General features: G+C 24.6%; 5 protein-coding genes across 10 annotated transcripts; 4 read left to right on the top strand and 1 right to left on the bottom strand.

Annotated features, from left to right (window-relative positions):
* Window positions 1-3,831: 3,831 nt before the first annotated feature.
* Window positions 3,832-15,022, top strand: LOC122854171. 2 transcript variants are annotated; one of them, XM_044154614.1, is made up of 5 exons: window positions 3,832-4,275; window positions 5,565-5,715; window positions 5,819-8,120; window positions 8,208-8,357; window positions 9,187-15,022. In XM_044154614.1, the coding sequence occupies exons 2-5, from the start codon at window positions 5,593-5,595 to the stop codon at window positions 11,838-11,840; spliced, it is 5,229 nt and encodes a 1,742-aa protein (XP_044010549.1). In that variant the 5' UTR covers window positions 3,832-4,275; window positions 5,565-5,592; the 3' UTR covers window positions 11,841-15,022. The 2 variants fall into 2 exon arrangements, with proteins under 2 accessions (XP_044010549.1, XP_044010550.1); XM_044154615.1 differs by lacking the exon at window positions 3,832-4,275 and adding an exon at window positions 4,758-5,033.
* Window positions 15,023-16,953: 1,931 nt separating this feature from the next.
* LOC122853677 (histidine-rich glycoprotein-like) lies at window positions 16,954-24,136 on the top strand. Its single transcript, XM_044154093.1, has 5 exons — window positions 16,954-17,346; window positions 19,538-20,128; window positions 23,137-23,385; window positions 23,460-23,825; window positions 23,895-24,136. The coding sequence occupies exons 1-5, from the start codon at window positions 16,980-16,982 to the stop codon at window positions 24,044-24,046; spliced, it is 1,725 nt and encodes a 574-aa protein (XP_044010028.1). The 5' UTR covers window positions 16,954-16,979; the 3' UTR covers window positions 24,047-24,136.
* Window positions 19,355-20,211, top strand: LOC122854178 (histidine-rich glycoprotein-like). The gene has a single exon (XM_044154626.1). The coding sequence runs from the start codon at window positions 19,432-19,434 to the stop codon at window positions 20,182-20,184; it is 753 nt and encodes a 250-aa protein (XP_044010561.1). The 5' UTR covers window positions 19,355-19,431; the 3' UTR covers window positions 20,185-20,211.
* LOC122854177 (15-hydroxyprostaglandin dehydrogenase [NAD(+)]-like) lies at window positions 20,184-25,886 on the bottom strand. Of its 5 annotated transcripts, none has more exons than XM_044154625.1 (7): window positions 25,171-25,886; window positions 21,536-21,642; window positions 21,350-21,473; window positions 21,174-21,280; window positions 20,938-21,111; window positions 20,720-20,874; window positions 20,184-20,654 (listed from the first exon to the last, which is right to left on the bottom strand). In XM_044154625.1, the coding sequence occupies exons 2-7, from the start codon at window positions 21,629-21,631 to the stop codon at window positions 20,540-20,542; spliced, it is 771 nt and encodes a 256-aa protein (XP_044010560.1). In that variant the 5' UTR covers window positions 21,632-21,642; window positions 25,171-25,886; the 3' UTR covers window positions 20,184-20,539. The 5 variants fall into 5 exon arrangements, with proteins under 5 accessions (XP_044010560.1, XP_044010558.1, XP_044010557.1 ...); XM_044154623.1 differs by having other exon boundaries at window positions 20,458-20,654; window positions 21,536-21,638; window positions 25,171-25,351; XM_044154622.1 differs by lacking the exon at window positions 25,171-25,886 and adding an exon at window positions 21,789-21,961 and having other exon boundaries at window positions 20,458-20,654; window positions 21,536-21,638.
* LOC122854179 (lysozyme-like) lies at window positions 25,521-26,191 on the top strand. The gene is made up of 2 exons (XM_044154627.1): window positions 25,521-25,752; window positions 25,825-26,191. The coding sequence occupies exons 1-2, from the start codon at window positions 25,612-25,614 to the stop codon at window positions 26,161-26,163; spliced, it is 480 nt and encodes a 159-aa protein (XP_044010562.1). The 5' UTR covers window positions 25,521-25,611; the 3' UTR covers window positions 26,164-26,191.
* The last annotated feature ends 1,243 nt before the right edge of the window (window positions 26,192-27,434 follow it).

Genomic DNA, 27,434 nt, shown 5'->3' on the forward strand with positions numbered 1-27,434 from the left:
TTCTCGATTAAACTCACCGTACCCTGGACCGGTAAGGACTTAAGAAAAATTTAGCCGAGAATCATAGAATAATAGAATTCTGTTTATTTGATTACTCATACCAGTCTGCGATTGGTATGTCAGGTAAATATTTTCAAATAAATCACTTAGCTAAGAGTAAGGGCAAGAAAAACCTTGAAATAAATGCCATTCATTCCTCATGACTAAAGTCTCACAACAAATTTTTTTTAATTTGCGACTGACACAATCAACTTGGTTTAATAAGTACACAATTGCTTCAGCAGTCTCGCGTTCCGACCAGAGGCCACAGATAATAATATTGACACGCAACGTAGCAGCTGCATGCTAATGAATATCGCATAGTTTTCTATGAATTCGAGAAATAGTTCAGCTGAGTTTGGGTGCAAGTTGACTTCAGAAGTCCATAGATCAGTCTGAGTAACTGCCGCCATCCTGCCCGGTGAATACTTCAAGTATATCATTTATCACAAAATAGGGGTAGACTAAAGACTCAAGAAAAATTTAGCTGGGCTTGAGAGCTAACTGCAAGAGTTGTTGTCGTCAAACTACCAGGATCTGGTAGCCAGCTAAATTTTCGCGAAAAATATCAAAAAAAAAAAAAAAAAAAAAAAAGACTAATTACAAATGTCGATTTCAGTAAAACTATATATATAAATTTATCTATTTTTGAATTGAAAAATTACCCCTACAAATATGCATTGGTTGACATTTTTTAATTTGTGACACAGAGTACAGTTTTCCCGACATTACCCAGGATGCATCACATGGAGCACCTGCATAATTAACATGTACTTTTAACATTATATACCGTATGATCATGTTTTTTAAAAAATAAATTCTCCCCTACGCGAATATGCATTATTATTTTAAAACGAGTCGCGAAATAGAGTACAGTTTTCCCGAAATTACATCACAATATGAGCACTTGCATAATTAACTTGTATACTATTTAAATTAAATTTATTTCATTTTTATTAGAAAATCGATCCTCCCAAAACGTACGCAAATAAATTATCCCGACTATATTCTTAGAAAAATTAACGCTCTATGTCATTCAATCTATTGGCCAAAAAAAAATATTTAACAGACTTCTTGGCATTAACCAGGATGCACCACGTGGAGGTCCTGTCTGTCCTAGCATCCCATGATCACCACGTACACACTGAATGATTTTGAATGATTTTATTAAACTAAAAACTCTACTTTGTCTCTGGTACAACCCCCAAACCAACCCCAAATAATTATTCAAGTCAAAGGATAATTTATACTCAAGAATCTAATGAACTGGTGCCATAATATTACAATAAATTTATTAAATTAATTACTCGAGAAAAAGAATTTAAAGGTATCTATTTTATATTTATATTATAAATTTATTTTATTTTTAAATTATCTACGTATCACCCATTTTAGCTTTTAGAGATATTTTTCCCCATTAAAATTTAATTTATATTTTTATTTAATTGTTTCTATTTCAATACAAAAAAAATCTACGCCCCAAATTATATTGTCAATTCAAATACAAAACGTAAAATAAAAATTGATTGGAAAAGTGCTTTAAAGTCAAATAAAAAAAACCTTACATATATTAACATACATCGCGATTGGAAAAGGGTGATAATTTATCACGATAGATAATAATAAAAAATCCTAATCACCCCCGTCTACTCTGTTTGAGGAAGACAGGGTCGATTCATTTTGACTTTCATACTACCACCAATTAATTTGGCATTATAAAAATTAAATTTAATTAATGAAAAAAATCAGTCAAAATGAATCTAAACAACACATCAAATAATATATAATTTGGAACGACAAGAAGCTTTAAAAAAATATAGCATACATTTTTTAAAACTTCAGGGACAATTAAAGCACTTTTCCGGGATAGGGTTAATCATTACAACTAGTCAGTCTTGATCTAGAGGAACTTACCTTGGTAACAGCAAACTGCAAAATCCTGTAGAAGTTGTCCAGGTAGTCATCAATGATCCAATAATATCCGGTTAATTTTCTCAGCAAATATCCATGTAGATAATGATCCATGCATAATAACTTCCAAAAACAGCAACAGGCATTGTTGAAATTTATACACTTTCACTGAGTACTTATTTATTAAATTACTATCACTATATCACACTTGAATGCCCATATTTATATTATAATTTTCACATTATTCAATTGAAAAAAAAAATTTATATTCATTAAACACTTGCACGTTTTTTTTTTTTTTTTTAAATCGCAAAAAAACACGAGGTAGTCGGCACGAGTTTATTTAAAATATTTCTAATTAATTGTTTTAAATTATTTATCTGGACGCTAAAATTAATAAATTGAAAAAAATTTTATAATGAAAAACCACGAGGCTGCACGTGCAGGACTACTAACCAAACTTTAAAAATTATCCAACCCAAAGATTTTAACTGCACTCCGCATCCCGCACGAACTAAAGACGAACTGACAAAATTTTCCAGGTGTGTCTACGACTGACTCGCACCTGGAGATTAGAGGTCGCTTTTTTCTATGACTCACTACCTAACTCTGTCCTCGGCAGATGAGTCATCAGGCAGGATGAAACATATGCTTTGCATGGCATGATGTCCAGGTACAAAAAAAATTTACAATTATTTTTTCTATCAAAAATATAACTATTAAATATTTTTTTTTTAATAAATTAAATGTAGAACCACCGAGAGAAAAAAAATATAAATTATAAACTCTAAATTATTTCCATGATTATTATTATAAATTTAAAATTGAAAAAATAATTAAACAATGATAATTAAACGCGCTTGCAATTATATATCTTACTTGAATGGCCATATGCATTAAATATCTTATTCACATTAATTAATATAAATTTTTTTTTCAATTGAATACTTACACTTTACTTTCTTTTTTTTTTATCCTGAAAAAACACGAGGTAGTCGGCACGAGTTTATTTAAAATACTTCTTATTAACCTTTTTAAACTTTTTGACTGGACGCTAAAATTAATAAATCGAAAAAAATTTTATGATGAAAAACCACGAGGCTGCATGTGCAGGACTACTAACCAAACTTCAAAAATTATCTAACCCAGAGATTTTAAGTGCTATCCACTCCGCGTTCCGCACGAACTAAAGACGAACTGACGAAATTTTCCAGGTACGTCTACGACAGACTCATACCTAGAGACTAGAGGTCGCTTTTTTTCTATGACATCACTGCCTAACCCAGCTGTCCTCGGCAACATGTTTTCCATGGCATGATGTCCAGGTGAAAAAAACGTGTACAAAAAAAACTTTCAATTATTTTTTCCATTAAAAATTTTGTTATAATTATTTTTTCTATTTAAAATTTTGGCAATAATTTATGGTTCATAATTCATACTTTTTTTCTCTCGGTAGTCTTACAATTAATTTATTTAAATAATATTTAATAATTACATTGGTAATAGAAAAAAATATTTTACAATTTTTTTTGTACACGTTTTTTTCACCTGGACATCAGGCCGCATGCAAAACATGTTGCAGAGGATAGGGTTAGGCAGTGAGTCATAGAAAAAAAGCAACATAAATATAAATTATAAACTATAAATTATTGCCATAATTAATATAATAAATTTTAAATCGAAAATAGTTAATGATAATTATAAATACACTTGCATTTTATTTCATCTTTATATCGAATTATTTTAAATTTTGAAAGTCACGTGACTGCTTCAACCCGCCCTCTGCTTGTATTAAATTACACCAACTGATGAGAGAGAGAGAAAAAAAAAAAAAAAAAGAGTTTGATTTTACACACACTACCACAAATCAGCTGATTATTGTTTTTGTTTTCATGTGTGTGAAGGTGAATTGACGTGTGTGTGTACACAACTCTTTCGATGCGCCATATTAAAATCAACAAAGAACAATTTCATAAAAAATATACATAAAATTTCAAACAACAATATATTTATTTAAACAATCAATCAATTAATAAATTTTTTTGTGTATTTTATAATTAAAATCATAGTGTGTGTGTGTGTTTGGCAGTGTGTTTAATTAAGTAATTAAAAAAATCAAAATTGACATTTCGAGTATCATCACTCATTGGCTATCTGTCATTATTATTTTTTTTTTTTATTTTTTTTTCGATTCGCAGCGTATGACGCAGTAGAAGTGTAGAGGCAAGTGTAGAAGGTCGCCAGTGAAAGAAACAATAAAAAAAGAGTAAATTAAATTTAAAAATTATTTAAAATATAAAATGAAAAATACAGTTAAACAAACAAGTAAGTTATTAATTAATAAATTTAATTTAACACCTAGCTAGCTTATTTTGTTGCTAATTAAATTAATTGTAGAATTTTATGTGTTTTTTTTCGAGTGGAATTTCTTTGTTGTGCCTTTTTATCAATAATAACATTACGAAAAATTAAATTATATTTTTTTTGCGTCATTTTGTGGATCGATAAATTTAACCTTGGAATTTAAACTTTGATAATATATTAATTTTATTAGTTTTTTTTTTTTTATCATTTTTCTTTTTAAATAAAAATTTATTCAAATCATTGATTTGTGATTGAGGGAGGGAAATCATATATGTAGATATATTTTTTGTTGTTGCATTCTCTTGTGATGATTAGTATATATGTATATGCATTTATTTACATATAAATATATGTATATATGTGATTGTTTGTTGTACAAATATATCAGTGTGTTTGTTACGCTTGCGCATGTATTTTTTTCTATGAAAATCTTTGTGTGCATAACAGCAACAGCTGTACTGCGTCGAAGAAAAGAAAATAAAAATTTTTCTTTTTTTTTTTTTTAATTACCCTCTCCATGTAACATTGATTCTACAATATATATTTTTTTTTTAAATAAAATAATATATCCCCTCTTGTTAAATATTATTATTTCAATAATACAAAAGTTTATTTAATTATTATTTAAACATTTTTACCGAAATTATTTTCTACTCCAATTTTGACAGATTTTTTTTAGAATGTTTTTTCTTTGTTTTAATTTTTTTTCAAAATGAAAAGTGAGTTAATGATTTTTGTTTATTTAATTACACTTTAAAGTGAAATATAAAAAATTATTTTATTTGCTTTTTTTTAATCTGGCTTTACGTAATTCGAGGTGACATTGAAACTTTTTTTTTTTTTTTATTTATTTTTGGAAATCAATATATATTTCAAGTTGTAAAAAATATTTTTATTATTTATTTACATTTTGTGATTTTGACAGTTGCAATTGGTGATTGTGTTAACTGTATATATTTTTTTTACTCTAAAGTTATTATTAACTTTTTAAAGTGTCTGTTTTTTTTTTTTTTTCTTTTTTTTATTTACTACTTGGTCTACTATTGCGCGTCAAATTAATTCTTTACGAGTGTGAATAGAAAAATAAAGAAAATTAAATTTTTAAAACCTTTATTTAATTATATTTTTACAGACAATTGTCTTTGTCTTGTGTGATAATGTCATTTGAAGTTGAAAATTATAATAATGTTTAGTGAAAAAAAAAAAAACAATAATAATAATAATAATAAAAATTGTTTTAATTATTTTAGATAAAGTTTATTGATCAATGAAAGCAGAATGTCTGCAGATTCACCAAGAAGAGGGTTGCACAAAGGCGCCCAAATAATATCACCACAACCAATTAGTGATAAATCAATAATTGATAGTGTTGCTGGTATTATAAATGACATTGTTCCGCAGGTAACAAAAATATATATATTATATTTATCAAACAAATACTAATTTGTATTTTTTGTATTTATATAAATAAAAAATTTTAATACTTATTTTATTATAAATACAGGCATATACTAGTACACCAAGCAATGACAACAAAGAAGCAATAACATGGGCAAGATTTGAATTTGCTGATACAACAAATACTGATTATTATTCTGATTTTCTTGAAATATCAGCTTGTCCACCATTAATATTAGTACTTGGATATGCAACTGGTGTACAGGTATGGCTTGTTGGTGCATCAGGTGAAGCAACAGAAGTATTATCATGGCGTCAAGGTGTTGTACGTACATTGAGAATATTACCAAATCCAAAATTAGATGATGAACATCAAGATTTATATGAAAAAAAACGTCCAATTGTTGCAATATGTGATTCATCTGGTTCTGGTACACAATTTTGTAATGTTAGTTTTGTATCATTACGTACTGGTGAACAAGTTAAAAATATAAAATTTAAAAATCAAGTATGTGATGTATTGGCAAATAGAAAAACAATTGTCGTAACATTTATTGAAAAAATTGCTGTATTTGATTCACGTAAATTTGATGATATATTAACAGTAACAACATGTTATTTAAGTCCAGGACCAAATCAAAATCCAATAGCACTTGGTACAAGATGGTTAGCATATAGTGAAAAAAAATTATTACCAACAAGACGTAGTAGTGGTGGTAGTGAAGGTGAAGGTGTACAAAGTTATACAGCAACTGTATTATATGCTGCAAAATCACTTGGTAAAGGTTTACGTGGTCTTGGTGAAACAGTTGCATCAAGTTTAACTGGTAATAATAGTATCAGTAATCAATTAAATATTCATCATAATAATCATCATAATTTATCAAATAATAATAATGCAAATAATAATAGCAACAATAGTGGTGGTGGTGGTAGTGGTAGTAGCAACAGCCACAACAACAGTAATAATATAAATATAAATGATACAACACAACCAGGTGTTGTAACAATACTTGATTTACAAGCAGCTAAAGATGAAAAAGAATATGATGATTCAACAATTGAAACAGTTGTTGCACATTTTACAGCACATAATGATGCAATTGTATCAATGACATTTGATTTAACTGGTGCAATATTAATGACTGCTGATCGTCGTGGTCATGATTTTCATGTATTTCGTATACAACCACATCCTGGTGGTCCAACACTTGCTGCTGTACATCATTTATATGTTTTACATCGTGGTGATACAACAGCCAAAGTACAAGATATGATATTTTCATCAGATACACGTTGGGCAGCAGTATCAACAGTACGTGGTACAACACATGTATTTCCAGTAGCACCATATGGTGGACAAATTGGTATGAGAACACATTCAACATCACATGTTGTTAATAGATTATCAAGATTTCATAGAAGTGCTGGTTTAACTGATGATACTGGTACACGTTCACATTCACCAGTATCACACAATGAAATACCAATATCTGTTTATCCATATAATAATCCAAGACTTCCACCATATCCACATCCAACAATAATACATCCATTAGCACAAATACGTCAACCATCAAAATTACAAACAACAAATTGTCAATTATTACAAACAAATATGAGAACACAACAACAAAGACAACGTTTACATTCAGATGATAATAATAATAATAACAACAACAATAACAACAATCATCATCATCACAATAATAATCATCATCATCATAATAATATAAATAATATAACAAATGGTAGTTTACCATTAAAAATATGTGCATTATTTGCACCATCAAGAACATGGGCATATAATACACAAAGAGATTCAACAACAAGTAAAATAAATAATACAAAACGTGCTATTGATTCATTATTTATAATGGCATGTCATGGTAATATGATACAATATGATTTAGAACCAAAACCAGCAACTGGTATACCAAAAGAAAAAATATGTGATGATACTATGATTGAATTGGAAGTTGAAGCTAAAGGACAATGGCCATTATTAAGATTAACAAATTCCATTGAAATAATACCACCATTACCACAATCAAATCCATTATTAGTTTTATTTGGTAATAATCATCATTTTACAAATGATAAAAATGAACAGCAACAGCAACAACAACAACAACAACAAATGGATACTGCTGAAGATCGTTGGTTGAGTCAAGTTGAAATAGTAACACATGCTGGACCACATAGAAGACTTTGGATGGGACCACAATTTGTATTTAAAACATACAATGCACCAAGTGGTGTTAATTTATCAGAATCTGAAGCTGTTGAAATTGGTGTTACTGGTGGATCAAGACCAGCAAGATCAAATCCAGTTAATATGCCACATTCTGCTACTGCTGCTTGTGGCACAAGACCACTTGTACCAGTTATCATTGATGGATCTGGAAGTAAGTTATTTATACATATATATATATATATTTTTTTAATTTTTCAACTATACAATAAACATATTTTTTTTTATAATCAATTAATAGGTAGCTATGAACAATCACCAAGATTCATGGAAGTGTATGGTGATTCATTGGAAAATGACAGCATGGGATCTGGACATGGAGAAAATCAATTACGTGAGGATCTTGCTGAAGCCATGCTTGAAACATCAACAGCACCCAATAGAGTACCAGGTAAATTTTATTTTATTATTATTGTTAATTTAACAAGCCTTGCTAAAAACAAATTTATCAATTTCATTATCAATTTAATTATTAATTATTTATTATACTACACACTATTTTTTAATTTAATTTTTTTATCTTGATTAAAAACAATTCTCAACGTGGTGTGTAAATCATATATTATTTATTTATTTTTTTAAATTAATTATTGTGTTTAAAATATAATCGCGAATTAATTATAAGTTGTTTATATAAATTGACACAATATTGTCAATTATAATCGTAAAACGTGCACATAATTTTAATGCTTTTTGCACGTGGTGAAGGACGGTATTTAGGGTTTATATATATTTCAAGGACAGAAACTGGCCAGAGGCAGGTATCGCCACTATTTTTTTATTTATTATTATTTTTGTTTTTTGATTTTTCTTAATTTTTTTTTTTTTTTTATCATCATTAAAAATAACTGTAAAAATTAAAAAATATTAACAACGACAGTAAATTCATATCCAAAAAAAAAATAAATAACAATTATTATTATTATTATTATAAATCACATTTTTAATAATTTCATTTTTAAAAAAAATATATAAACGCGTTTTAAATCACACTTACCACTATTTAACAACAATAATAACTAAATATATATTTTTTATTTTTATATAATAATATTTTAAGCTGTGTGAATTATTTTTTTTTACCGTGTGTAATTATTTATTTTTAATAATTAAAAAATAATTGTTTTAATAATATATATTATATAAAAATAAAAATTAAAAATTAAAAAAAGGGTTTAATTAGTAACTGATACCTGCCAACGGCTTTTTTCTGTTACTAGGGAGACGATTGGTAGTTGAAAGGGTGGGACAACCGGTAACAAAAGTCGTCAATCCATTGGGCACCGTGATAACAGTATTGGCTGATGAAGAAGACGCGAATACAAATCAAGAATATAATGATATAGAAGATACTCATCAACAAGCACCTAGAAGTTTATGTGCTGAAGAAGGTCCAGCATCATTGAGTGATATTGAACAAGATGGTGGTTGTCCTCTTCGTAATTTAACTAAAATATGTGCTGAAATGCGTCACACAAATGAATCAACAACAATTGATACAATAAGTGATGATAATATACATGAAATTAAAATTAATAAAAATTTATGTATTGCTATGAATAATAATAGTAATAGTAATAGTAATACAACAACAACAACAATTGATTATGAAAAAACAGATAGTTTTCATGATATATCAACAAATTTAAGTTTATGCGTTGAACAAGGTGAAATAGTTCCAACAAGTTCAATGACACAATTACATGATAATTATTGGTCAAAAAAAAATAATAAATTACAAAATAATAATAATAATAGTAATAGTAATATTACAAATGCAAAATATGTTGTTAATTATGATGAGGATAGTGTTGTATTAATGGAAAATAAAACATCTGATAATAAAATAATAAAAAATATTGATACAACTGAACGTGCAACTAAAAGACCAAATAAACAAATAACATCAACAACACGTGCAACAAAACGTGTGACATCATCACAACGTGAATTACCAAAATATCATTTACATGAAAATGATGATAGTATTATTATTGAAATGGCAAATTCAAAAGCAACACCACCACCATCATTGCCACCAGTTGAAGTTAAAAATAAACAACAATTTGTTAAAATAAATAATAATGATAAAAAATTAAAAACAGTTGAAGCTATGATTATTGATTCAAAACAATTGATAAATAATAATATTGAACCAATTGAATCATTTGTTGATTTAAAAACAATTGATGATTATCAAGATTATCCAGAAGCATTGGAGCTCATTGATGATACAACAACAGCATCATTACGACCAATTATTGATGATTTTCATTGTATGGATTATCATATTATTAATACCAAAGAAAATACATATGCAAATAAATCAGATGATGATATTGAGCATATATTTAATACTGATAATACATTATTAGTTATTGATGATGATAATATATTAACTGTTGTTGATAATAATGTTGATGATATTAATGATAGCTATAATATATCACAAAATTTATATAGAAAATGTAGTAAAAGTACAATATCTGATGATGATTTAGAGCATATACAAAAATCTGAAATATCAGAGCTATATGAAGGTGCTAAAGCAATTATTATTGATAAAAATATTGATAATTTAGATAATGATGATGATGATGATGATGAAATTGAACATATTGTACATAATGAAGGTATTGATGATACAATATTATCAACTGCATCAACTACACCAGGTACATCAACACCACAATCAGTACCATCACCATTACCAGGATCATTACCACCACCATCAATTAATGATCCTCCTCCTTCAACAACAGCAAAAATACAAACAGCTAAATTATTTACAGATAAAAAACAACAAAGAAATTCAAGAAAACGTAAAGATGTTGTTGTTATTGATACTGAACCAATATTAAATAATAGTAATAATAATAACAACACAACAGATGTTACTGTTATTGTTAATACACTTGGTACAATTGATGAAAAAAAATTAACAAATAATATTAAAAATGATACAACAACTGAATTAACAGACAATAATAAAGATAAATTAATTGATCAATTGAATTTACAAAGTTTACCTAAAAAAACAAAAGTTAGAACATCCAAAACAGCAACAGCAACAACGGCAACAAATATACAACAAAAAGTCATATCAAATTGTATTGAAATAATTGATATTGATGCTATGGAAAAAGCTGAAATGACTGTTAATAATATTGTTAATATACCAGAATGTAAAATACTTGAACAATGTCCAGATATATCATTAACAAGACATAAAAAATCACGTAAAAATAAAAAAATAAATAATGATCATTTATTATCAAGTACATCATCAAAACAACAATGTGATCAACAACAAGCTACAATAATATCTAATGATAATGACAATGATGATGTTAAAAATTGGGATAAAATTGTTCATAGACCAATTTTAACACCAACAACAGTTGATGTTAAATTAACAGATGAAATATCAATTGATGATGATGATGATAATACTAAAACAGTTGTTCATAATGATGCTGATGTTGCTGATGATAAAGTATTAGAAAATGTTGAAAATAAAATACCAATAATTGAAGAAAAAAGTCCATCAGTTGAAGAAATAACAACAACAAAAAGTGATGATGATGATAAAATTGAAATAATGAATAAAAAAGATGATAAAAAGATTGTGAATAATGATCAAAGTGAAGTGATATTAAAAACGTCTGATCAAGGTCAAGGAATGAGTCAAGATAATGCAACGAGAACAGAAGAACAACATGTTGGAACACCAATGGATACTGAAGATGATACGGTTGTTAAAGATATTGCTGAAAAACCAACAACAGCAACAACAACAACACCAGCATTACCACCGTCATGGTCATCAGTTGCTAAAAAAAATAACAGATCAAAAAAGAAAAAACGTAGATGAGTAGAGGATTGCGTTGATATGCCTGGTGCCAGTCTTGCTCTTTATATATTATTCATGCAAGTTACTGGAGTTGATTGATTAAAATGGAAATAAAATTTAGCAAAAGGAAAAAAAAAAAAACAAAAATAAAAAGACAAAAAAAAAATATATAAAAATACAAAGAAAAAAAAAAAAAATATTAAAATACAAAAAAATAATCGAAAAAAAAAAAGAAGTATATTTAAATGTAGATTATTTTTTTCTTTTTTAATTTTTTTTTTTTTGCTTGTAATTATAATCGATTTATAAATTCGATTATAAATTTTATAAAAAATATTTTCCAATTTAATTAACAAGATTAATTATCGAAAAATTAACAATTTTTTCAACTCTTTTTTTTTTCTGTTATTTTTTTTGTTTTTAAATCAATGAAAATTAAGTTGATGATAAATTGAATGAATAGAGATGTTAATGATGACCTTGACAACAAATTAAACTGAATTAAAAAAATTAGATAAAATTAATTAAAATATAAATGATGACTTTGAATTTATTAATAGAAAAAGTCACTAATATTTAAAATTTGGCCATTCAGTGTTCATTTTAGAGTATATCCATGATGATATATATTTATTCAAAAAAACCATTAGATATTTTAAATGATTAATTATCATAAATAGCTAGAAAAAATTATAATTATATATTAGCAATGTTTATGTGCAACGTAAATATTTATCTGTATTATTTATAGCTTTTGAAAATCAATTTTTAATGATGATTGATTATATTCAAAATATATCAATTTTATTTAAATTGACAATTCATCATTATAAAATTGAATAAGAAATTTAATTTTTTTTTTCTTCAAAAAGTATTAATTCATTTGTTCTTATAAAAATACTAGCCATGATTTTTTTTCAATACAATTGGATAATTATACCAGTCTCTATTCATTTATTTAAATAAAAAATTTTTTTTTCTTCTTAAAAAACTGGTAATCATAATAAAATTAAAATTCATTTGATAATTCCAATTAAATTCAGTACAAAAAAACAAAAATATAATAGTTTAATTAAACACTTGGTATTATTTTACGGGTTTATTGATTGGATTATAGATTATATTGCACAAAAAAAATAAAATGTTATTTACGTGAGCACACAGAATAGTTGAATTTATATAAAAAAAAAAAAATAATAATAATATATACTGTAATAATAATTATTATCAAGGTATTTTAAATAATTATTAATTTTATTTTATTTTGCGTTTTAAAACAAATTAATAGTACTAATTTTTATCTATAGAAATTAATTAAAAAAAAAAAGACAAATCATGTCGGATTTTTAAAACGAGCTTTATTATTATTCAAAGCTTAATTTATTAATTGTACTAGCATCAAATATTTTATTCATTAACGTATTAATATTATCAAAAATTTTACGTTAAATATTTCGCATTAATTTTTTTCTTTTTAAATTTATTATTATTTGTCTTAGACTGAGATATTATTTTAATTTTTTTTTTGTTTTTTTTTAAAAAATTCGTACCTCATGTGATTCAATAGGAAATTTTTTTTTTTTTTTAATTATTATTTATTTTAACGTGGTGCAAATTAATTGCCATGAAAATTGGTGCGATGCTAATTAATTTGAAATGATTATTATTCAATTTAAATTATCGTGTAATTTTTTTTTTTTTGAAAATACGAGTTTTAATTTTTAATTATTTGCAATAAAAATAAAGTGTTCATATAAAATATTTCGAAATAGTTTTAATTTCGGTGCATAATAGATGGAAAATTTTAAGCTAAATCATTGTTGATAAAAAAATTTATTTCATTTGAATTATTTTGATTTATTAAGTTTTTCTTTTCGAAAGAGTTTGTCGGTTATAATAGAAAATAAATCAATTAATTTTCACGAATATTAAAATACACATATATTAATTTACAATAAATAATATTTAACAACAAAATATATAATTATTTAAAAACTTGGGTTAAATTTTAAATGACAATACTCACTATTAATTAATAATTTAATTTAAAAAATAAAAAAAAAAAAAAATATAAAATTTTTTTTTTTGTGATAATCACAATCAGCATTATTAATACATAATACGTATTTTAATTAAATAAAAAAAATTAATTACTAGCTGCCCGATTGTCACAAAAAAGTGAAAAAATGTTAAAAAAATAAAAAAATATTAAAACAATCAAATAGAACAAAAAAAAACTAAATAAATTTAAAATAAAAAAAAAAAACGATTTCTAAAAATATTGCAATTTTAATAAATAACAATCGGCATTAATAATTAATAAAAAAAATATGTGAATTTATGATTTTAAAAGTTAACTAGTAGAAAATATAAAAAAAAAAAAAATAAAAAGTATTAGAAGCTATTGAATTAATAAAATAATTAATATATTCTTATTTACATTCGCCGATTGATGTTAGCTTTATCTGTGTGCTAATTAATTAACAAAAATTAATTATTATTATTAAATTATTGCCTTATCATTGAGTTCATAATACTGTAGGTACTAATTAAAAATTTTACACAGCCAAACTGTGTAAAATACGTTTTAGATAATTAATAATTTATTGCACATTGATAAATAAATAAATAAAAGTATTGTCATTGAATGTAATATTAATTATTAATTAATAAATCAATTATTATTACTCGTGAGATTTCATAGCACATATAATAGATTGATAATAGCTTTATTCAAAATTATAAAATCATTATTTAAAAAAACTTGTTTTCCTTTTAAAATTTGACGATGAAAAAAATATCTGTGGTATATAAAAAATAAACATACAGTGTGAAATATAATTTTACATCAATAATAATAATAATTGAGCAATAGTTTTACTGAAATTAAATTATAAAAATTAAAAAACTGTTTAGAAAATTTTAACGAAAATAAAATACACGAGACGTATGTGATAATCATAAAATGTGCTTTTTTTTTTGCTTTTTTTTTTGACTATTTGTGGCATTAAAGGTGAAATTATTGATATAACAAAACACTCACACAGACACACGATAAATAATTGTACAAAAAAAAGAACAAAAAAATATGTTTGTTGATTAAAATAGTGTGTAAGAATTAAATCAGTGTGCATTGTCACATTGTATTGCAAGAGAAAATAAATAAAAAAAAAAAATATTGAAGCATAAAAAATGTTGTTTATAAATTGTTTATTATAAACCAATAATTAAATAAATTATTAATAATTTTGTTATTGAAATTGATAATGAAGCTTAAAATTCAATTTATTAATTTTTTTGTATTTTTAATTAAAGGTGGAAGTCAGTCAGTTGCAAGCTATGAAGATTTAAGTTCAAGCAGTTTTAGTTCAGCAAGTAGAGCATCATTAGATGCAAGAAGTTCACCAACACCATCATCATATGGAGCTGAAAATATGATGGTTTTTCCAGGTGATAGCAGTGGATCTATTTGAAATTACTTGAGGTGCGTTACCACATTGCCAAATTGGTTACGCTGCCTCAGGTAAATAATATTATGTGTTTACTGGATTTTATCAAGTATTTTATTATCCAGTTTATTATTATTATTACTATTATTATTATTAATATATTATTTAATATCACAATCCTCAATTGGGACCGGATAATCATTCAATGTAACACACAATTGGTAATTCCAAAATAGAAACAAAAAACAAAACGTACTAATTGTATTTTGCTGAGTGTTTTAAATTAAGTAACATCATGTACCTTTTTTATTTTTATTTTATTTACAAAAATTTTTGTATTCTTCTATATAATTTGATACTAAAAGAAAGAGATAATGTGAGAAAAAAACATACAAAAAAAATATAGACCACTAAGGTTGTGATAGTAGAAAATAAGCTAAAATTTTTTTTATTTTATTTTTTTAATTTGAAATATTATTTTGATTATAAATTGAATACAAAAAAAAAAACATGATAATTTCCAATTAATAATTTATAAATAAAAAACATTAAAGGACAAAATAATACATAACACTCAAAAGTATAATCAAAGCTTACAAATTTTGTAAAAAAAAAAAATATAAAAAACAAAAATTAATTATAAATAAAATTATATATTTTTGTTAATCATTTTTTCTAAATTAAAAAACAAAAAAAACCATGTAGCATTCTTATATCGTTACATTCTACTTGATAATTTAAAAAAAAAAAAAAAAAAAAAAGATCTGGGTAATTTTGCTGATGGAAAATAATATTGTTAAGTTAATAATTAAATTTATAAAAAAAATTAATTTGTTATTATTTTAATTATCACGACGTTTGTATAATTTTTTTTTTTATCATTAAAATTCAAAGATGTTGAATTTTGCATTTTGTAATATGTCTTGTATCTTGTGTATCATTGTTAACTATAAAAAAAAAAAGAAAATGCTTCACATTGCATCAAGTAAAGTTGTGTAATTTGAGAAGAAAAAAAAAATTGTCTGGTTTAAATAATCCAACAAGACCTGGATTTATTTAAAATCAAAGACGTAATTTAACATGATACCTAGAATATAATTATAACTACTTTGATATGTGATTAATATAAAAAACAATTGAATGTAAATATTTGGACATCAAGAAAAGTTGGATATTAGTAAGGACTTTATACTAGACTTTTAACTGTATTTTTATCAACAATTATTAATCATTGGAACTTGATTAATCACACAATTAAATTCACTATCCAATTACTATTTGGATATATTAATTAAAAAATTAAATATATCATTTTATAAAATAATTAAAATACCCATTGTGTAATTAATCAAGTAGATAATTTTTTTTTTTTTACACAGTTAAAAGTCTAACTATGTCGACTTGATGTCGTGACTTTATAATAAGTCAATTTTAATACCAGTTTTTGAAATAAAATTTTTAATCAACAATAATTTGTCCTGTATTATTTATTTATTGTTTGCATAATTATTATTTTTTGTTTTAGTTGCTGTAATGAAAACCACATGATTTGAAATAAATTTATTTCGCAATTTTTAATTGTTCTAGTTGATTAATTAATCATTGGAATATAAAGTGGTGATTTCACTTGATAAATACAATATAAAATAAATTATTCAACAAAGACAAACTTGAAGAATAATCATTTAATTTTTTTTTTCAAATAATAAAAATGTTAAATAAAATTATAAAATTTGTTTTTATTATTGGAATATTTATTTCGAATCTTCAGCTATCATTGAGTCATCAAAAAGATAATAATGGCAATAAAAAATTACAAGATTATAAAGCAGTACAAAATAAATATGGATTTTATTATCTTCCAATTTATGAAAGTTTAAACCGAAATGTTTGGAATAAATTAAAAACAACAACAACAACACCAAAAAATAAAAGTTTAAAAGTTGTTGATGATGATGAACGTATTGCTGCTGCATTAAAAGCTGAACCAGATGCAGAAATGTTACCAGCTGGATACAGTGGTATTGCACCACCTGGAGTTGATCATATGGAGATGAATAATTCATCTGATGAACGATAATAAAAATATAAATTGACAAATAAATATATATTTCAATGTTAATTAATAAATATACGTTTTTTTTTTTAATGAAAATGTTAATGTTAAATTATTAAAAATATAATTAATAAAAGATAATAAAAAAATATTGTTTGAACTTTGTTATGTAAAATTAATTTTTGGAAATTTGTTTATTTATATTTTTATTTATTTATTTGTTAATTAATAATTTTGATTAATATTTAATTTCGAAAGAAGATACCTTCTTATCTATTTTACTCTCCTTTTATTTTCGAGCGATTTTTCAAAGCCTCGCGCATATCACCACCACAGCATAACAACCACACAACAACAAATCAATTTCAAAGTAGATTTAAAAAAATTCTTTCTAATCCATGAAGATTAGAGAACAATAATATATATATTATATAATATATAAACTTCAGAAAATAATAATATATATATAAACAGTAATAAATAAAATTCAATATGTAATTAGTTACGCAAATGACTAGTAGATGGCCAAAAAAAAGCTTTCTCGCATGTGGTGAAGTCGCTAATCGTTTCTATATATAGAAGAAACAATTTTATATCATCACTCGGAGTGCAGGGGGGTGCGTCACGCCTTCGGGCGGGTTGACGTAAAGGAAAAGATGTAGCTTATGCTTAATCTTTCTATATGTTGGTCTTCTTTCACCTGTTGAGCCCTTTCAAGTTTGTAACGGGTTAACCTTAGGCACTCATACTTTTGCATTTTTAATTACTAATTTAAACAAATTTTTTTTTTATCTATTTGTCTATTTAAATTAAAATTACGCAATACTACTGTTTTCAGGACCAACTCTATTTTTGTTTCCCTATGTTTGAAAAAGAAAGAGACAGTTATAAATAAATAAATATAGTGTAAATAAATAAGCCTACTATCTAATAACAACATATTTATTAATAATTATATATGTATAATTTAAAATTAGAAAAAAAAAGAATTGAATAAAATAACTATTAAAATATATAGGAAAAATTTGCACATAATAATTAATAATAGTATTATTTGTGCTAAATTAAAATAAAAAAAATACTTTAAATTATTTTTTTTTTCATGAGTTAATAACAATTGAAATATGAAATTAATAAATTATTTAAAATTTAAGACAATCGAATAAATTAAATAAATATTTTTCTATTTAAAAAATAATCAATAACAACTTTTGCAGATTTTTACAAGAATAATATTCTAGTCTTTATGTTCTAATTATTACATCTATTACATTTATATTATTTTATTCTAATTCAAATACTATTCAATGAATTTTCATCGACTCGTTGGAAAATGTTTTAGGGTAACATCGTTTACAAAAGGTATCATCATCCTCCTCCTCCTCTTCCTCTTTGTTGAAATAACATTGCAATATACCTTCTTGCCTATTCTAAACTCCTAATAGATTGTACATATTTCTACATCTAAACCGCATGCGATATTCAAAAATATGTATTTCAAATCATTCAATAAGAGTATCAAAATAAATGTCTTTTTTTTTTTTTTTTGATGTATAACTACTGTAATTATTTATTAAAATATATATATATTTTTTAAAATTATTTAATTATAGTAATTATTATTAAAAACTTGTTGATTGACAAAAAATATAATAATTTGAAATTATCAATTAATTTTGTAACTATGTAATTAAAGTTTATTGGAATTTTTTTATAATTAAATTTAAATTTTACTAATTTAAATTGATATAATTTTAATAAATAATTTATCAAGTTGGGAGCAATAACCACATAACAACTTGATGACAAATTCATTGCTTCGATTAGATAATTTATTGTTAAAATCACTCAACAGCAACAGCTTCAAAAAAAAAAAAAAAATCTGTCTACAAGTATAAAAAAATTTTGTAATATCTAGACAATTATCGTTCCCCTCTATTGATTAGTACTTTTTTTCAATTAAATATATAAAATGTTACATTGCTTCGATTTCTCCAAGAATATTATCTATATAAATAGCTTGATAAAATTAAAATATCGTCTTAAGTTGTTGAACAACATAAACAACTTGCAGAGTGTGTACAACAAAATCAATAAAAAAAAAAAAATGAGAAATATTGACAAGTGGTCAAATGTCTGGACAGTTGTATTATTATTATCAAGTATATTAATAATAACAGTATCAAGTCGTAAAATAAATAACAATGATAAAGATGATTTAGCTGTTGCTGCAAATAATCATCATTATGAAAAAGGTGACAGTGAAGAGCATCATGATGATCATTATTCTGAAGATGGTGAAAAAGGTGATAAAGGATACAAAGGTGATCATGGTCATGATGAAGGTAAAAAAGGACATCATGATAAAGAACATCATCATGGTCATTATGATGAAGAAGAAGGACATAAAAAACATCATCATCATGATGATGGTTATTTCTCTGATCATCATAAAGGTGAAAAAGGTGAGAAGGGACATAAATTTCATGAAAAAGGTAGTTTTGGAAAAGGCCACAGTACAAAAGGACATCATGAAGTTAAAAAATTAGATGAATATAAAAAAGATAAAGAATTTCATGATGAACATCATGATTCTGGACATCATGAAAAACATGGTGGACAACATCATGAGGATGAATATAAAAAAGGACATCATCATAAAAAAGGACATCATAAAGGTGGACATCATGAGGATCATTATGGTAAAAAAGGACATCATAAAAAAGGCCATCATCATCATGATCATAAAGGACATAAAAAAGAAGATGGACATGATGATCATCATCATCATCATCATGGTTATGGTAAAAAAGGTGGACATGATGATCAAAAAAAATGGTCACACAAAAAAGGACATTAATTTATTTTTCATTTTAATTTTATTATTTTCAAATAAAAAAAAAAAAAAAAAAAAATTATAAAATATTATTTTATATTAATATTTTCGATTACAATGATATTTTATTTTATTTTTTTTTTTTATTTATATCACAATATGTTATTATAAAATATAAAAACACTTAAAAAATAAAATAAAAAACTAAACATAATTAATTTGTAAATTTATTTGTATAACAAAAATTTTCTTTTAAAATTGATTAAGTATATTATGTATCTTATATATTATTGATAAATTTTTTTTTGTGCGTTTACAAGACGGTATGAAAATTTATTATAATTAATATATTATTATTTTTTAAGTATGCGCAGATAATTTATTGTTTTGTCATGATTACTTCACGTGCTGGTTGTCCATTTTCAACAAGCCAAACACTTCCACTTTTTCCATTATTCAAAACATGAATAAGTGCTTTGGCAACATGTTCAGCTCTGAAATAAAAATATAAATAAATATAAATAAATTAATTAATTAATCAACTAGCTTATTATCTTACTTTTGAATAACACATGATGCTGTATCACGACGCCATGCATCTTCATAACGTGGAACAAGTAATTGTTTTCCAATGTCACGAACAAGATCACTGTTTGTTGCACTTGGACATATTGACATGACACTTATACCAGTTGCATCAAGATGATATTTGTCCTGTTGAAAATAAATCATCAATAAAATAAATGTATATAATTAAAATATCCTAATAATAATTACCCCAAAAGCTCTTGTGAGACTGACAATTGCTGATTTTGTTGCTGAATAAATTGGCACACTAACATATGGATCAAGACTTGTGTTGCTGCCAGTATTTATGACAACTCCACCACGACCACCCTTGTCAATACCAAGATATCTTTGAGCCAGTAACATTCCTCTTATTACACCATTCTTTAAAATACAATAATTATATTTTATTATTGCTAAATCAACAAAAATCAATTTCAACTTACAAGATTAATGTCAACTTCAAGTTCCCAAAATCTGTCATTCATTATTCCTGCATTATTTATAACAATATCCAAACGACCAAATGTTGCAATTGTCGTTCTGAATGATTCTGTTGATAATATTATTTAAAATTAAAAATATATATATTTAATATGGCATTTTTTATTAAATTTATTACCTTCAAATTGAGGATAATCAGTAACATCACATGGACAAAATAAAATACGATTTTTACCATGTCTTAATGATAAACTTCTTGCTAATTGATCACCCTCTTCAGCATTAATATCACATATTGATACCTATTTATTAAAAATCAAATTAAAAATGCATTTATTTACTAAAAATATTATTTTGCACTTACTGATGCACCATTGTTTAGCAATTCTTCAACATAAGCTTTTCCAATTCCAGTTGCTGCTCCAGTAACAAGTGCAACACGTCCTTTAATCTCCATCATAAAAATTCTATCTAAAATCAATTGATATTAATTAATTTTTCCAAGTCTTTTGTATTTTTTTTTTGTATTTAAAATTGGCAAAGTTACCTCACCCTTTGAGCCAACACCAACAATAAACAGATAAATTTAAAAAAATAATTATATAAATTAAACAAACCTTGATGAATTGTTTTGATGAATAATTATTGATAATTACTTAAAAAATAATAATAATTAAAAATGTTAAATTTATTTAGGACGGAAATAATCTCAAGGTGTGGCCAATGTCACCAGTGAGACACCAGTTCACCAGTTGTTTGGATTGTCTAACAGTGTGAATATTCCACAACATGTTTTTCTACGACACAGAGTCTGCGTATTAGTAACTATTGAAATATTACAAGTGGGAGTTTATATCCCACCCAGTGTGTATAATACAGTGAGGGATGAATATTTTCAGACTACCCCTATTTTTCTACATGGTTAATACATGAATTGCTTGATGACTTGATGGTGTCATTCTACCTTTGGGAACATGTGGAATATTGATTGTTCAAGGCGTTGGAGCGAGTCAACATTTATATTTTTTTATCAATAGAAATATTATTATTTTTTGTAAAACAAACAATATTTAAAAGTTGTATAATTAAATATTGATTTTTTTTATTTTTATATATTGATGTTGTTGCATGTCTAGATTGTTATTTATTTAAATTGATTTATTTTATTGTTGGACATCTAGACAAGATTTATTTTATATACTGTAACATGCGAGCAGAATTGGCAAGGAGGTTGAACACTGTAACTATTGATGCTAGACAAGATGAAATGTCCATTGTCTATTATTTAACTTGATTATTTTTATGATTGATGGACCATTTTATTGTTCACTTAATTTCTCAAACAAAATAAAAATACATTTTTCAATTTTACTAATTAAATTTAAAATACATTTGCCAATTTAAAAATTGCATCAAACAATGAAATATATTTTTATATATTTTTTTTATCATCTTTTCTTCATACTGTCACTTTCTCCTTGAATATTGTTTAATTCACTCAACCGTTTACAAATTATTCAAGCATACTATTAAAATTTAAAAAAAAAAAAAAAACAAAAAAACTTGGTTTTTAGATGATTACATCAAGGCCCCAAGAATAAGTCTTTAAATATTTCCTAATTAATTTAATAAATAATTTAAAAAACAAAAAAAAAAAAGGCACCAACATTTAATCTCAAAATCACCATGTAAATAATTAATTTTTTAAATGATAATAATTAATTTTTTAACTTGTACATCAAATACTTTCTTCTTAAATAATTTGTGTTTTTTTTTGTTTGTTTGTTTGTTTAATTGTTGTATTTATATAAAAATAAAATTGTCCTATATCGAAAGTTTGCGAAAGAAATCATTGTGGAAATTGAAACGTAACGAATGAAATTATTACGTAGTTAAATGACTATAAAAGGATAATTCTAAGATGTAATTAATCAGTTGGTTTATTGATTTCATGACTGCAACAAGAAATGAATAAATATTATATATTTAAAATATATAAATTATGTCCAATATTATTGATACTATGTATTGTCATAAAAACATCATGTGGTTTGCAGTATCAAATACAAGAACATCAAGATTTAGATACAGCTGCTGCTGAACATGGACATCATCATGAATCTGGTGGTGGACATAAATTTCATGAGGATCATCATGATGAACATGGTGAAAAAGGAGAAAAAGATTATCACAAACATCATCATCATGGAAAAGGTAATATAATACGAAGAAACTTCCTAAACTAGTTGTTTTATTTATTAATAATTAAATGATTTTTTAAAAAAAAGGTGATGAAGGACATTATGGTGAAGAACATCATGAAGGACATCATGATGAACATGGTGGACATAAAAAAAAACATCATGATGAAGAGGGTAAATATGGTGAACATCATGAAAAAGGACATGGTCATAAAGGTCATAAACATGGTGAAAAAAAAGGCCATAAAAAAGGAGAAAAAACTCATGGTTTTCATAAAAAAGCACACAAAGATGAATATCATAAAGAGCATAAATTTTATGATGATCATCATAAAGGTGGAAAGCATGAAAAACATGGTGATCATCATGAGCATCATGCTGCTAAAGATGGACATCATAAAAAAGGTGGACATCATCATTCTGGTCATCATCATGATCATCATGGAAAAAAAGGTATTTTATTTATTTATTTGTTTAATTATTGTGTTGCTAATTTTGTTTTCTCATTTTTTTTTTCTCCAGGACATCATGATAAGGGACATTTTGATGAAGATCATCACAGTCATCATAAAAAACATGGACATGATGATCATTATCATCATCACAAAGAGCATGGAAAAAAAGGACAACATCATCATGGAAAAAAACATGGCTTCTCCAAAGGCCATCATTAGTTTTATTAATTTTTTCATTCAAATTTTCAATTTTCAATTTATTTTCAGTCAAGTTAATTTTTTTTTATCATTACAATTTCAGTTGAACAAAAAAAAGGTCAATAATTAATTTACCACTTGATATGTATTTGTTTTTTTTTATTTAATTTTATCCAAAGTTAAATAAAAAAGAGACAATTCGAAACTGGTAATTTTAGGCTTTTATTTAATTTTATTTGTTGAAAGTTTTGATGTTTGTTTTTCCTGTAAACTTTTATACCAGTGAAATGAAAAAAAAAAGGGTTGATGGTTTAGTATTGAAAATATTTAAATAACATAATGTCATATTTTAATACTAGCTTTACAATTTTTAAATATTTTGGAATTAAAAAACCAAGAAATTTAAATTACATTAAATCATTTATTTATGATTTTTATTCATCTATTATTTTGTTGATGCAAATTTTATTTATTATCTCACAAATAGTGTCATTTATTAGAATGAAAAAATATTTAAATATACAAGGAGTTGTTGAATTTGTTGCAGTTGGAATTGGAATGTCGATTGTATTTTTTGAAATATTAACAATATTGTGTAATAAAAATAAAATTATTGAAATTGAAAATATGCTTGAAAAAAATATATTTATTGTAGAAAATAAAAATGAAATTGTTATTAGAAATAAATACAACAATGTCATCAAGTAAGTAGCTTGTAATTATTGTTTTCTATCAATTATCAACGGTGTCAATACCAAGTTTCAAAAATAAATGGTGTCAACGTGGTAAAAAATCTGGCAAATGCAATTCTCGTTGCGAAGATTTTGCTGACGATAGAATCACAGATGATATTTCGTGTGCAATTAAAATTTGGCAAGAAGAAGGATTTAAATATTGGAGTAATTGGACAAATAAATGCAAAGGCATCGAAAAAAATCAACAACAAAATATTTATCAACGATGCAAAAATATTAAATATAATTAAACAAAAATAAAATCTGTTTACCAAATAATTATCAATAATTGTGTCTCATTGATTTGTATTTTTAAAATAAATAAAAAAAATATTTATATATGCGTAAATAATTATCAAAAAAAATAATTAATTTAATTTATATTTTTTAAATAAAATACAAATATCTTACCTTGAAATTATTTTTAATAATTATAATAGCAACTTGGAATGTTGTCACACTATCACCATATCCTTATCATAAAAAAGCTAAACTACTTTATTTACACAAGCATAATTTAAAAAGCAAAAATTATATTACTTATTCTAGTTATAACGTAATATTTCCTGGTTGAATGAAAATATCGAAAAACAATAAGAAAATAAACATCTGTTTCTCTGATTACATTGTCGTATTTAATAACACACAAATGTTTTTATCATTTACATTCCCACTCGAACATTCTCCTTCTTTTAAATTCAAGATAATAATGTCTATCAGATAAACAAGGTCAAAGACGTGACACTTTTTATTTCTTTTCCATATTCATTATACATAAAAAAGACGACGCAATAAACACATGTTTAAAAATTAAGAAATAAACGTAAATCTATTGATGATTTAATTTAAAAAATGTTGTTTAAAATTTTCTATATATTATATTTTTTAATTTTATTTAATGATAAAATTAATGCGAGAATATTAACAGAGTGTGAAGCTGCAAATGAGCTGCGTAAATCATCAATAATATCAGAGACATTTATCAGACACTGGGTTGTTATATTATTTATAAATTATCATTTTAAAATTGACTAATTTAATTTAATTCACTTGTTTTTATATTAGGTTTGTTTGATGAAATTTGAGAGTGGATTAGATACACGTTTTATTAAAACAAATGGTCCACTGGCAAGTGCTTCATATGGTGTGTTTCAAATATCAAGTAAAAATAATGAATGGTGCATCAAAGGAAGATCTGGTGGTAAATGTAATGCAAAGTGTGAAGATTTTGCAAATGATGATATTAGTGATGATATTATTTGTGCCGAAAAAATACAATCGCTTGTTGGTTTTAAATATTGGGAAAATTGGATGAAAAAATGTAAAACAGGACCACTTCCTGATTTAAATAATTGTCGCAATCGTAGATATTCAAGCTTTAAATATCCACTTTGGTTTTTATAAAACAATAAATTTAAACAACAAAAATATATTTATTATTATTTTCAATTTATTTTCCTTATTGTTATAAAATTAAAATAAATATTATGTAAGTATTTGTTTTATCATTAATTCAGGTGTTATCATCAATTTTACCAGTTGAAAATAAAATACCAAGATAAAACTAGATAGAATGATTTATTATATTTTTTTATCAATATTATATTATTTTTCTGTGATATAAAAATAGGTGAAATAAAAAATTATCATCAACTTGAAGATGTAATCAATTTTCTTGGTAAAATCTAGTTTGATAAATTTAAAGAATTGTCAAGTGTTTTTCAGAATTAACAAATGAAAAATCGTGCATTGTTTTGTAATACAATTTGTTTATGAAATAGATAAATGTATTATTCAAGTGGTATAATTTTCACAACGACATATTATTATCATGATGATGATCTATGATGACAGTAGTAAAACCAAGTGAAATTTTAACTTTTAAGCTCATCAATTCACGTCATACCCACAAATATTGAGAAAAAAATAAAATAAATAATCATTTGCAAATTAATTATTGCATAATACCTGAAACCGGAGTTGCAACTTGTTGATCAAGGTCGTTATCTAAACTCGAATGAATAAATAAATAAATTAATAAATAAATGACAAATATTTATTTATTTTAAAAATATTTTTCTTAAATTATATAGGTACATTTAAAAGTTAATTTGGATAATGCATATATCTATTTTGATGTAATTTTTTTATAAATAAATAAATTGAAAAATAAAAAAAAATATTTACAATGGTATTAGTGTGTATTACGTGGTCATGAAGAAGAGCGCGTTTCAATGCGACTTACATCTCCTTTCACTGGCGGAAGTGAATTGCGATGGGGTAAAAAAATGTTACATAGAATCTGAAATAAAATATAAAAAAATAAAAAAAAAAAAATCAGGTGAGAGTAAGCCGGGTCATCACTCGTATATCAACATAAAAATTTATTTAAAAAAATGAATGATTATACTCAAGATTAAATCGCAGCGCAATTATTTAAAAAAAAAAAGAATTCATTTTAAAGAATTTGACAATTTAAAATATAGTTAATTCTAAATCGAATAACCATATAAATTAAAAAGCAATAAATAATATTTAAAAAATATATATATTTAAGAAAGGAATAAAAATAATTCTCAGGATGTTGGTGAAACTCAGTCGCTATCGACCTCTCGAAAGGTCGATTCAACATAAAACGATGAAAGTAAAGTGACTCTTTATTTTAACTTGATTTA

The sequence above is a fragment of the Aphidius gifuensis genome, linkage group LG4 (genome assembly GCF_014905175.1).
Source record: "Aphidius gifuensis isolate YNYX2018 linkage group LG4, ASM1490517v1, whole genome shotgun sequence".
In the NCBI taxonomy this organism is placed as follows: Eukaryota; Metazoa; Arthropoda; class Insecta; order Hymenoptera; family Braconidae; genus Aphidius; species Aphidius gifuensis.

Bases quoted from the DNA above. Each gene is read 5' to 3' on its own strand.
- LOC122854171 (XM_044154614.1), top strand. From the start codon at position 5,593: ATGTCTGCAGATTCACCAAGAAGAGGGTTGCACAAAGGCGCCCAAATA. The intron at 5,716-5,818 runs GTAACAAAAATA...TTATAAATACAG, and splicing joins TAAATGACATTGTTCCGCAG to GCATATACTAGTACACCAAG. The intron at 8,121-8,207 runs GTAAGTTATTTA...ATCAATTAATAG, and splicing joins TATCATTGATGGATCTGGAA to GTAGCTATGAACAATCACCA.
- LOC122853677 (XM_044154093.1), top strand. From the start codon at position 16,980: ATGTTAAATAAAATTATAAAATTTGTTTTTATTATTGGAATATTTATT. The intron at 23,386-23,459 runs GTAATATAATAC...TTTAAAAAAAAG, and splicing joins ACATCATCATCATGGAAAAG to GTGATGAAGGACATTATGGT. The intron at 23,826-23,894 runs GTATTTTATTTA...TTTTTTCTCCAG, and splicing joins TGATCATCATGGAAAAAAAG to GACATCATGATAAGGGACAT.
- LOC122854178 (XM_044154626.1), top strand. From the start codon at position 19,432: ATGAGAAATATTGACAAGTGGTCAAATGTCTGGACAGTTGTATTATTA.
- LOC122854177 (XM_044154625.1), bottom strand. From the start codon at position 21,631: ATGATGGAGATTAAAGGACGTGTTGCACTTGTTACTGGAGCAGCAACT. The intron at 21,474-21,535 runs GTAAGTGCAAAA...TTTAATAAATAG, and splicing joins TGCTAAACAATGGTGCATCA to GTATCAATATGTGATATTAA. The intron at 21,112-21,173 runs GTAAGTTGAAAT...TGTATTTTAAAG, and splicing joins TTGAAGTTGACATTAATCTT to AATGGTGTAATAAGAGGAAT.
- LOC122854179 (XM_044154627.1), top strand. From the start codon at position 25,612: ATGTTGTTTAAAATTTTCTATATATTATATTTTTTAATTTTATTTAAT. The intron at 25,753-25,824 runs GTTGTTATATTA...TTTTTATATTAG, and splicing joins AGACATTTATCAGACACTGG to GTTTGTTTGATGAAATTTGA.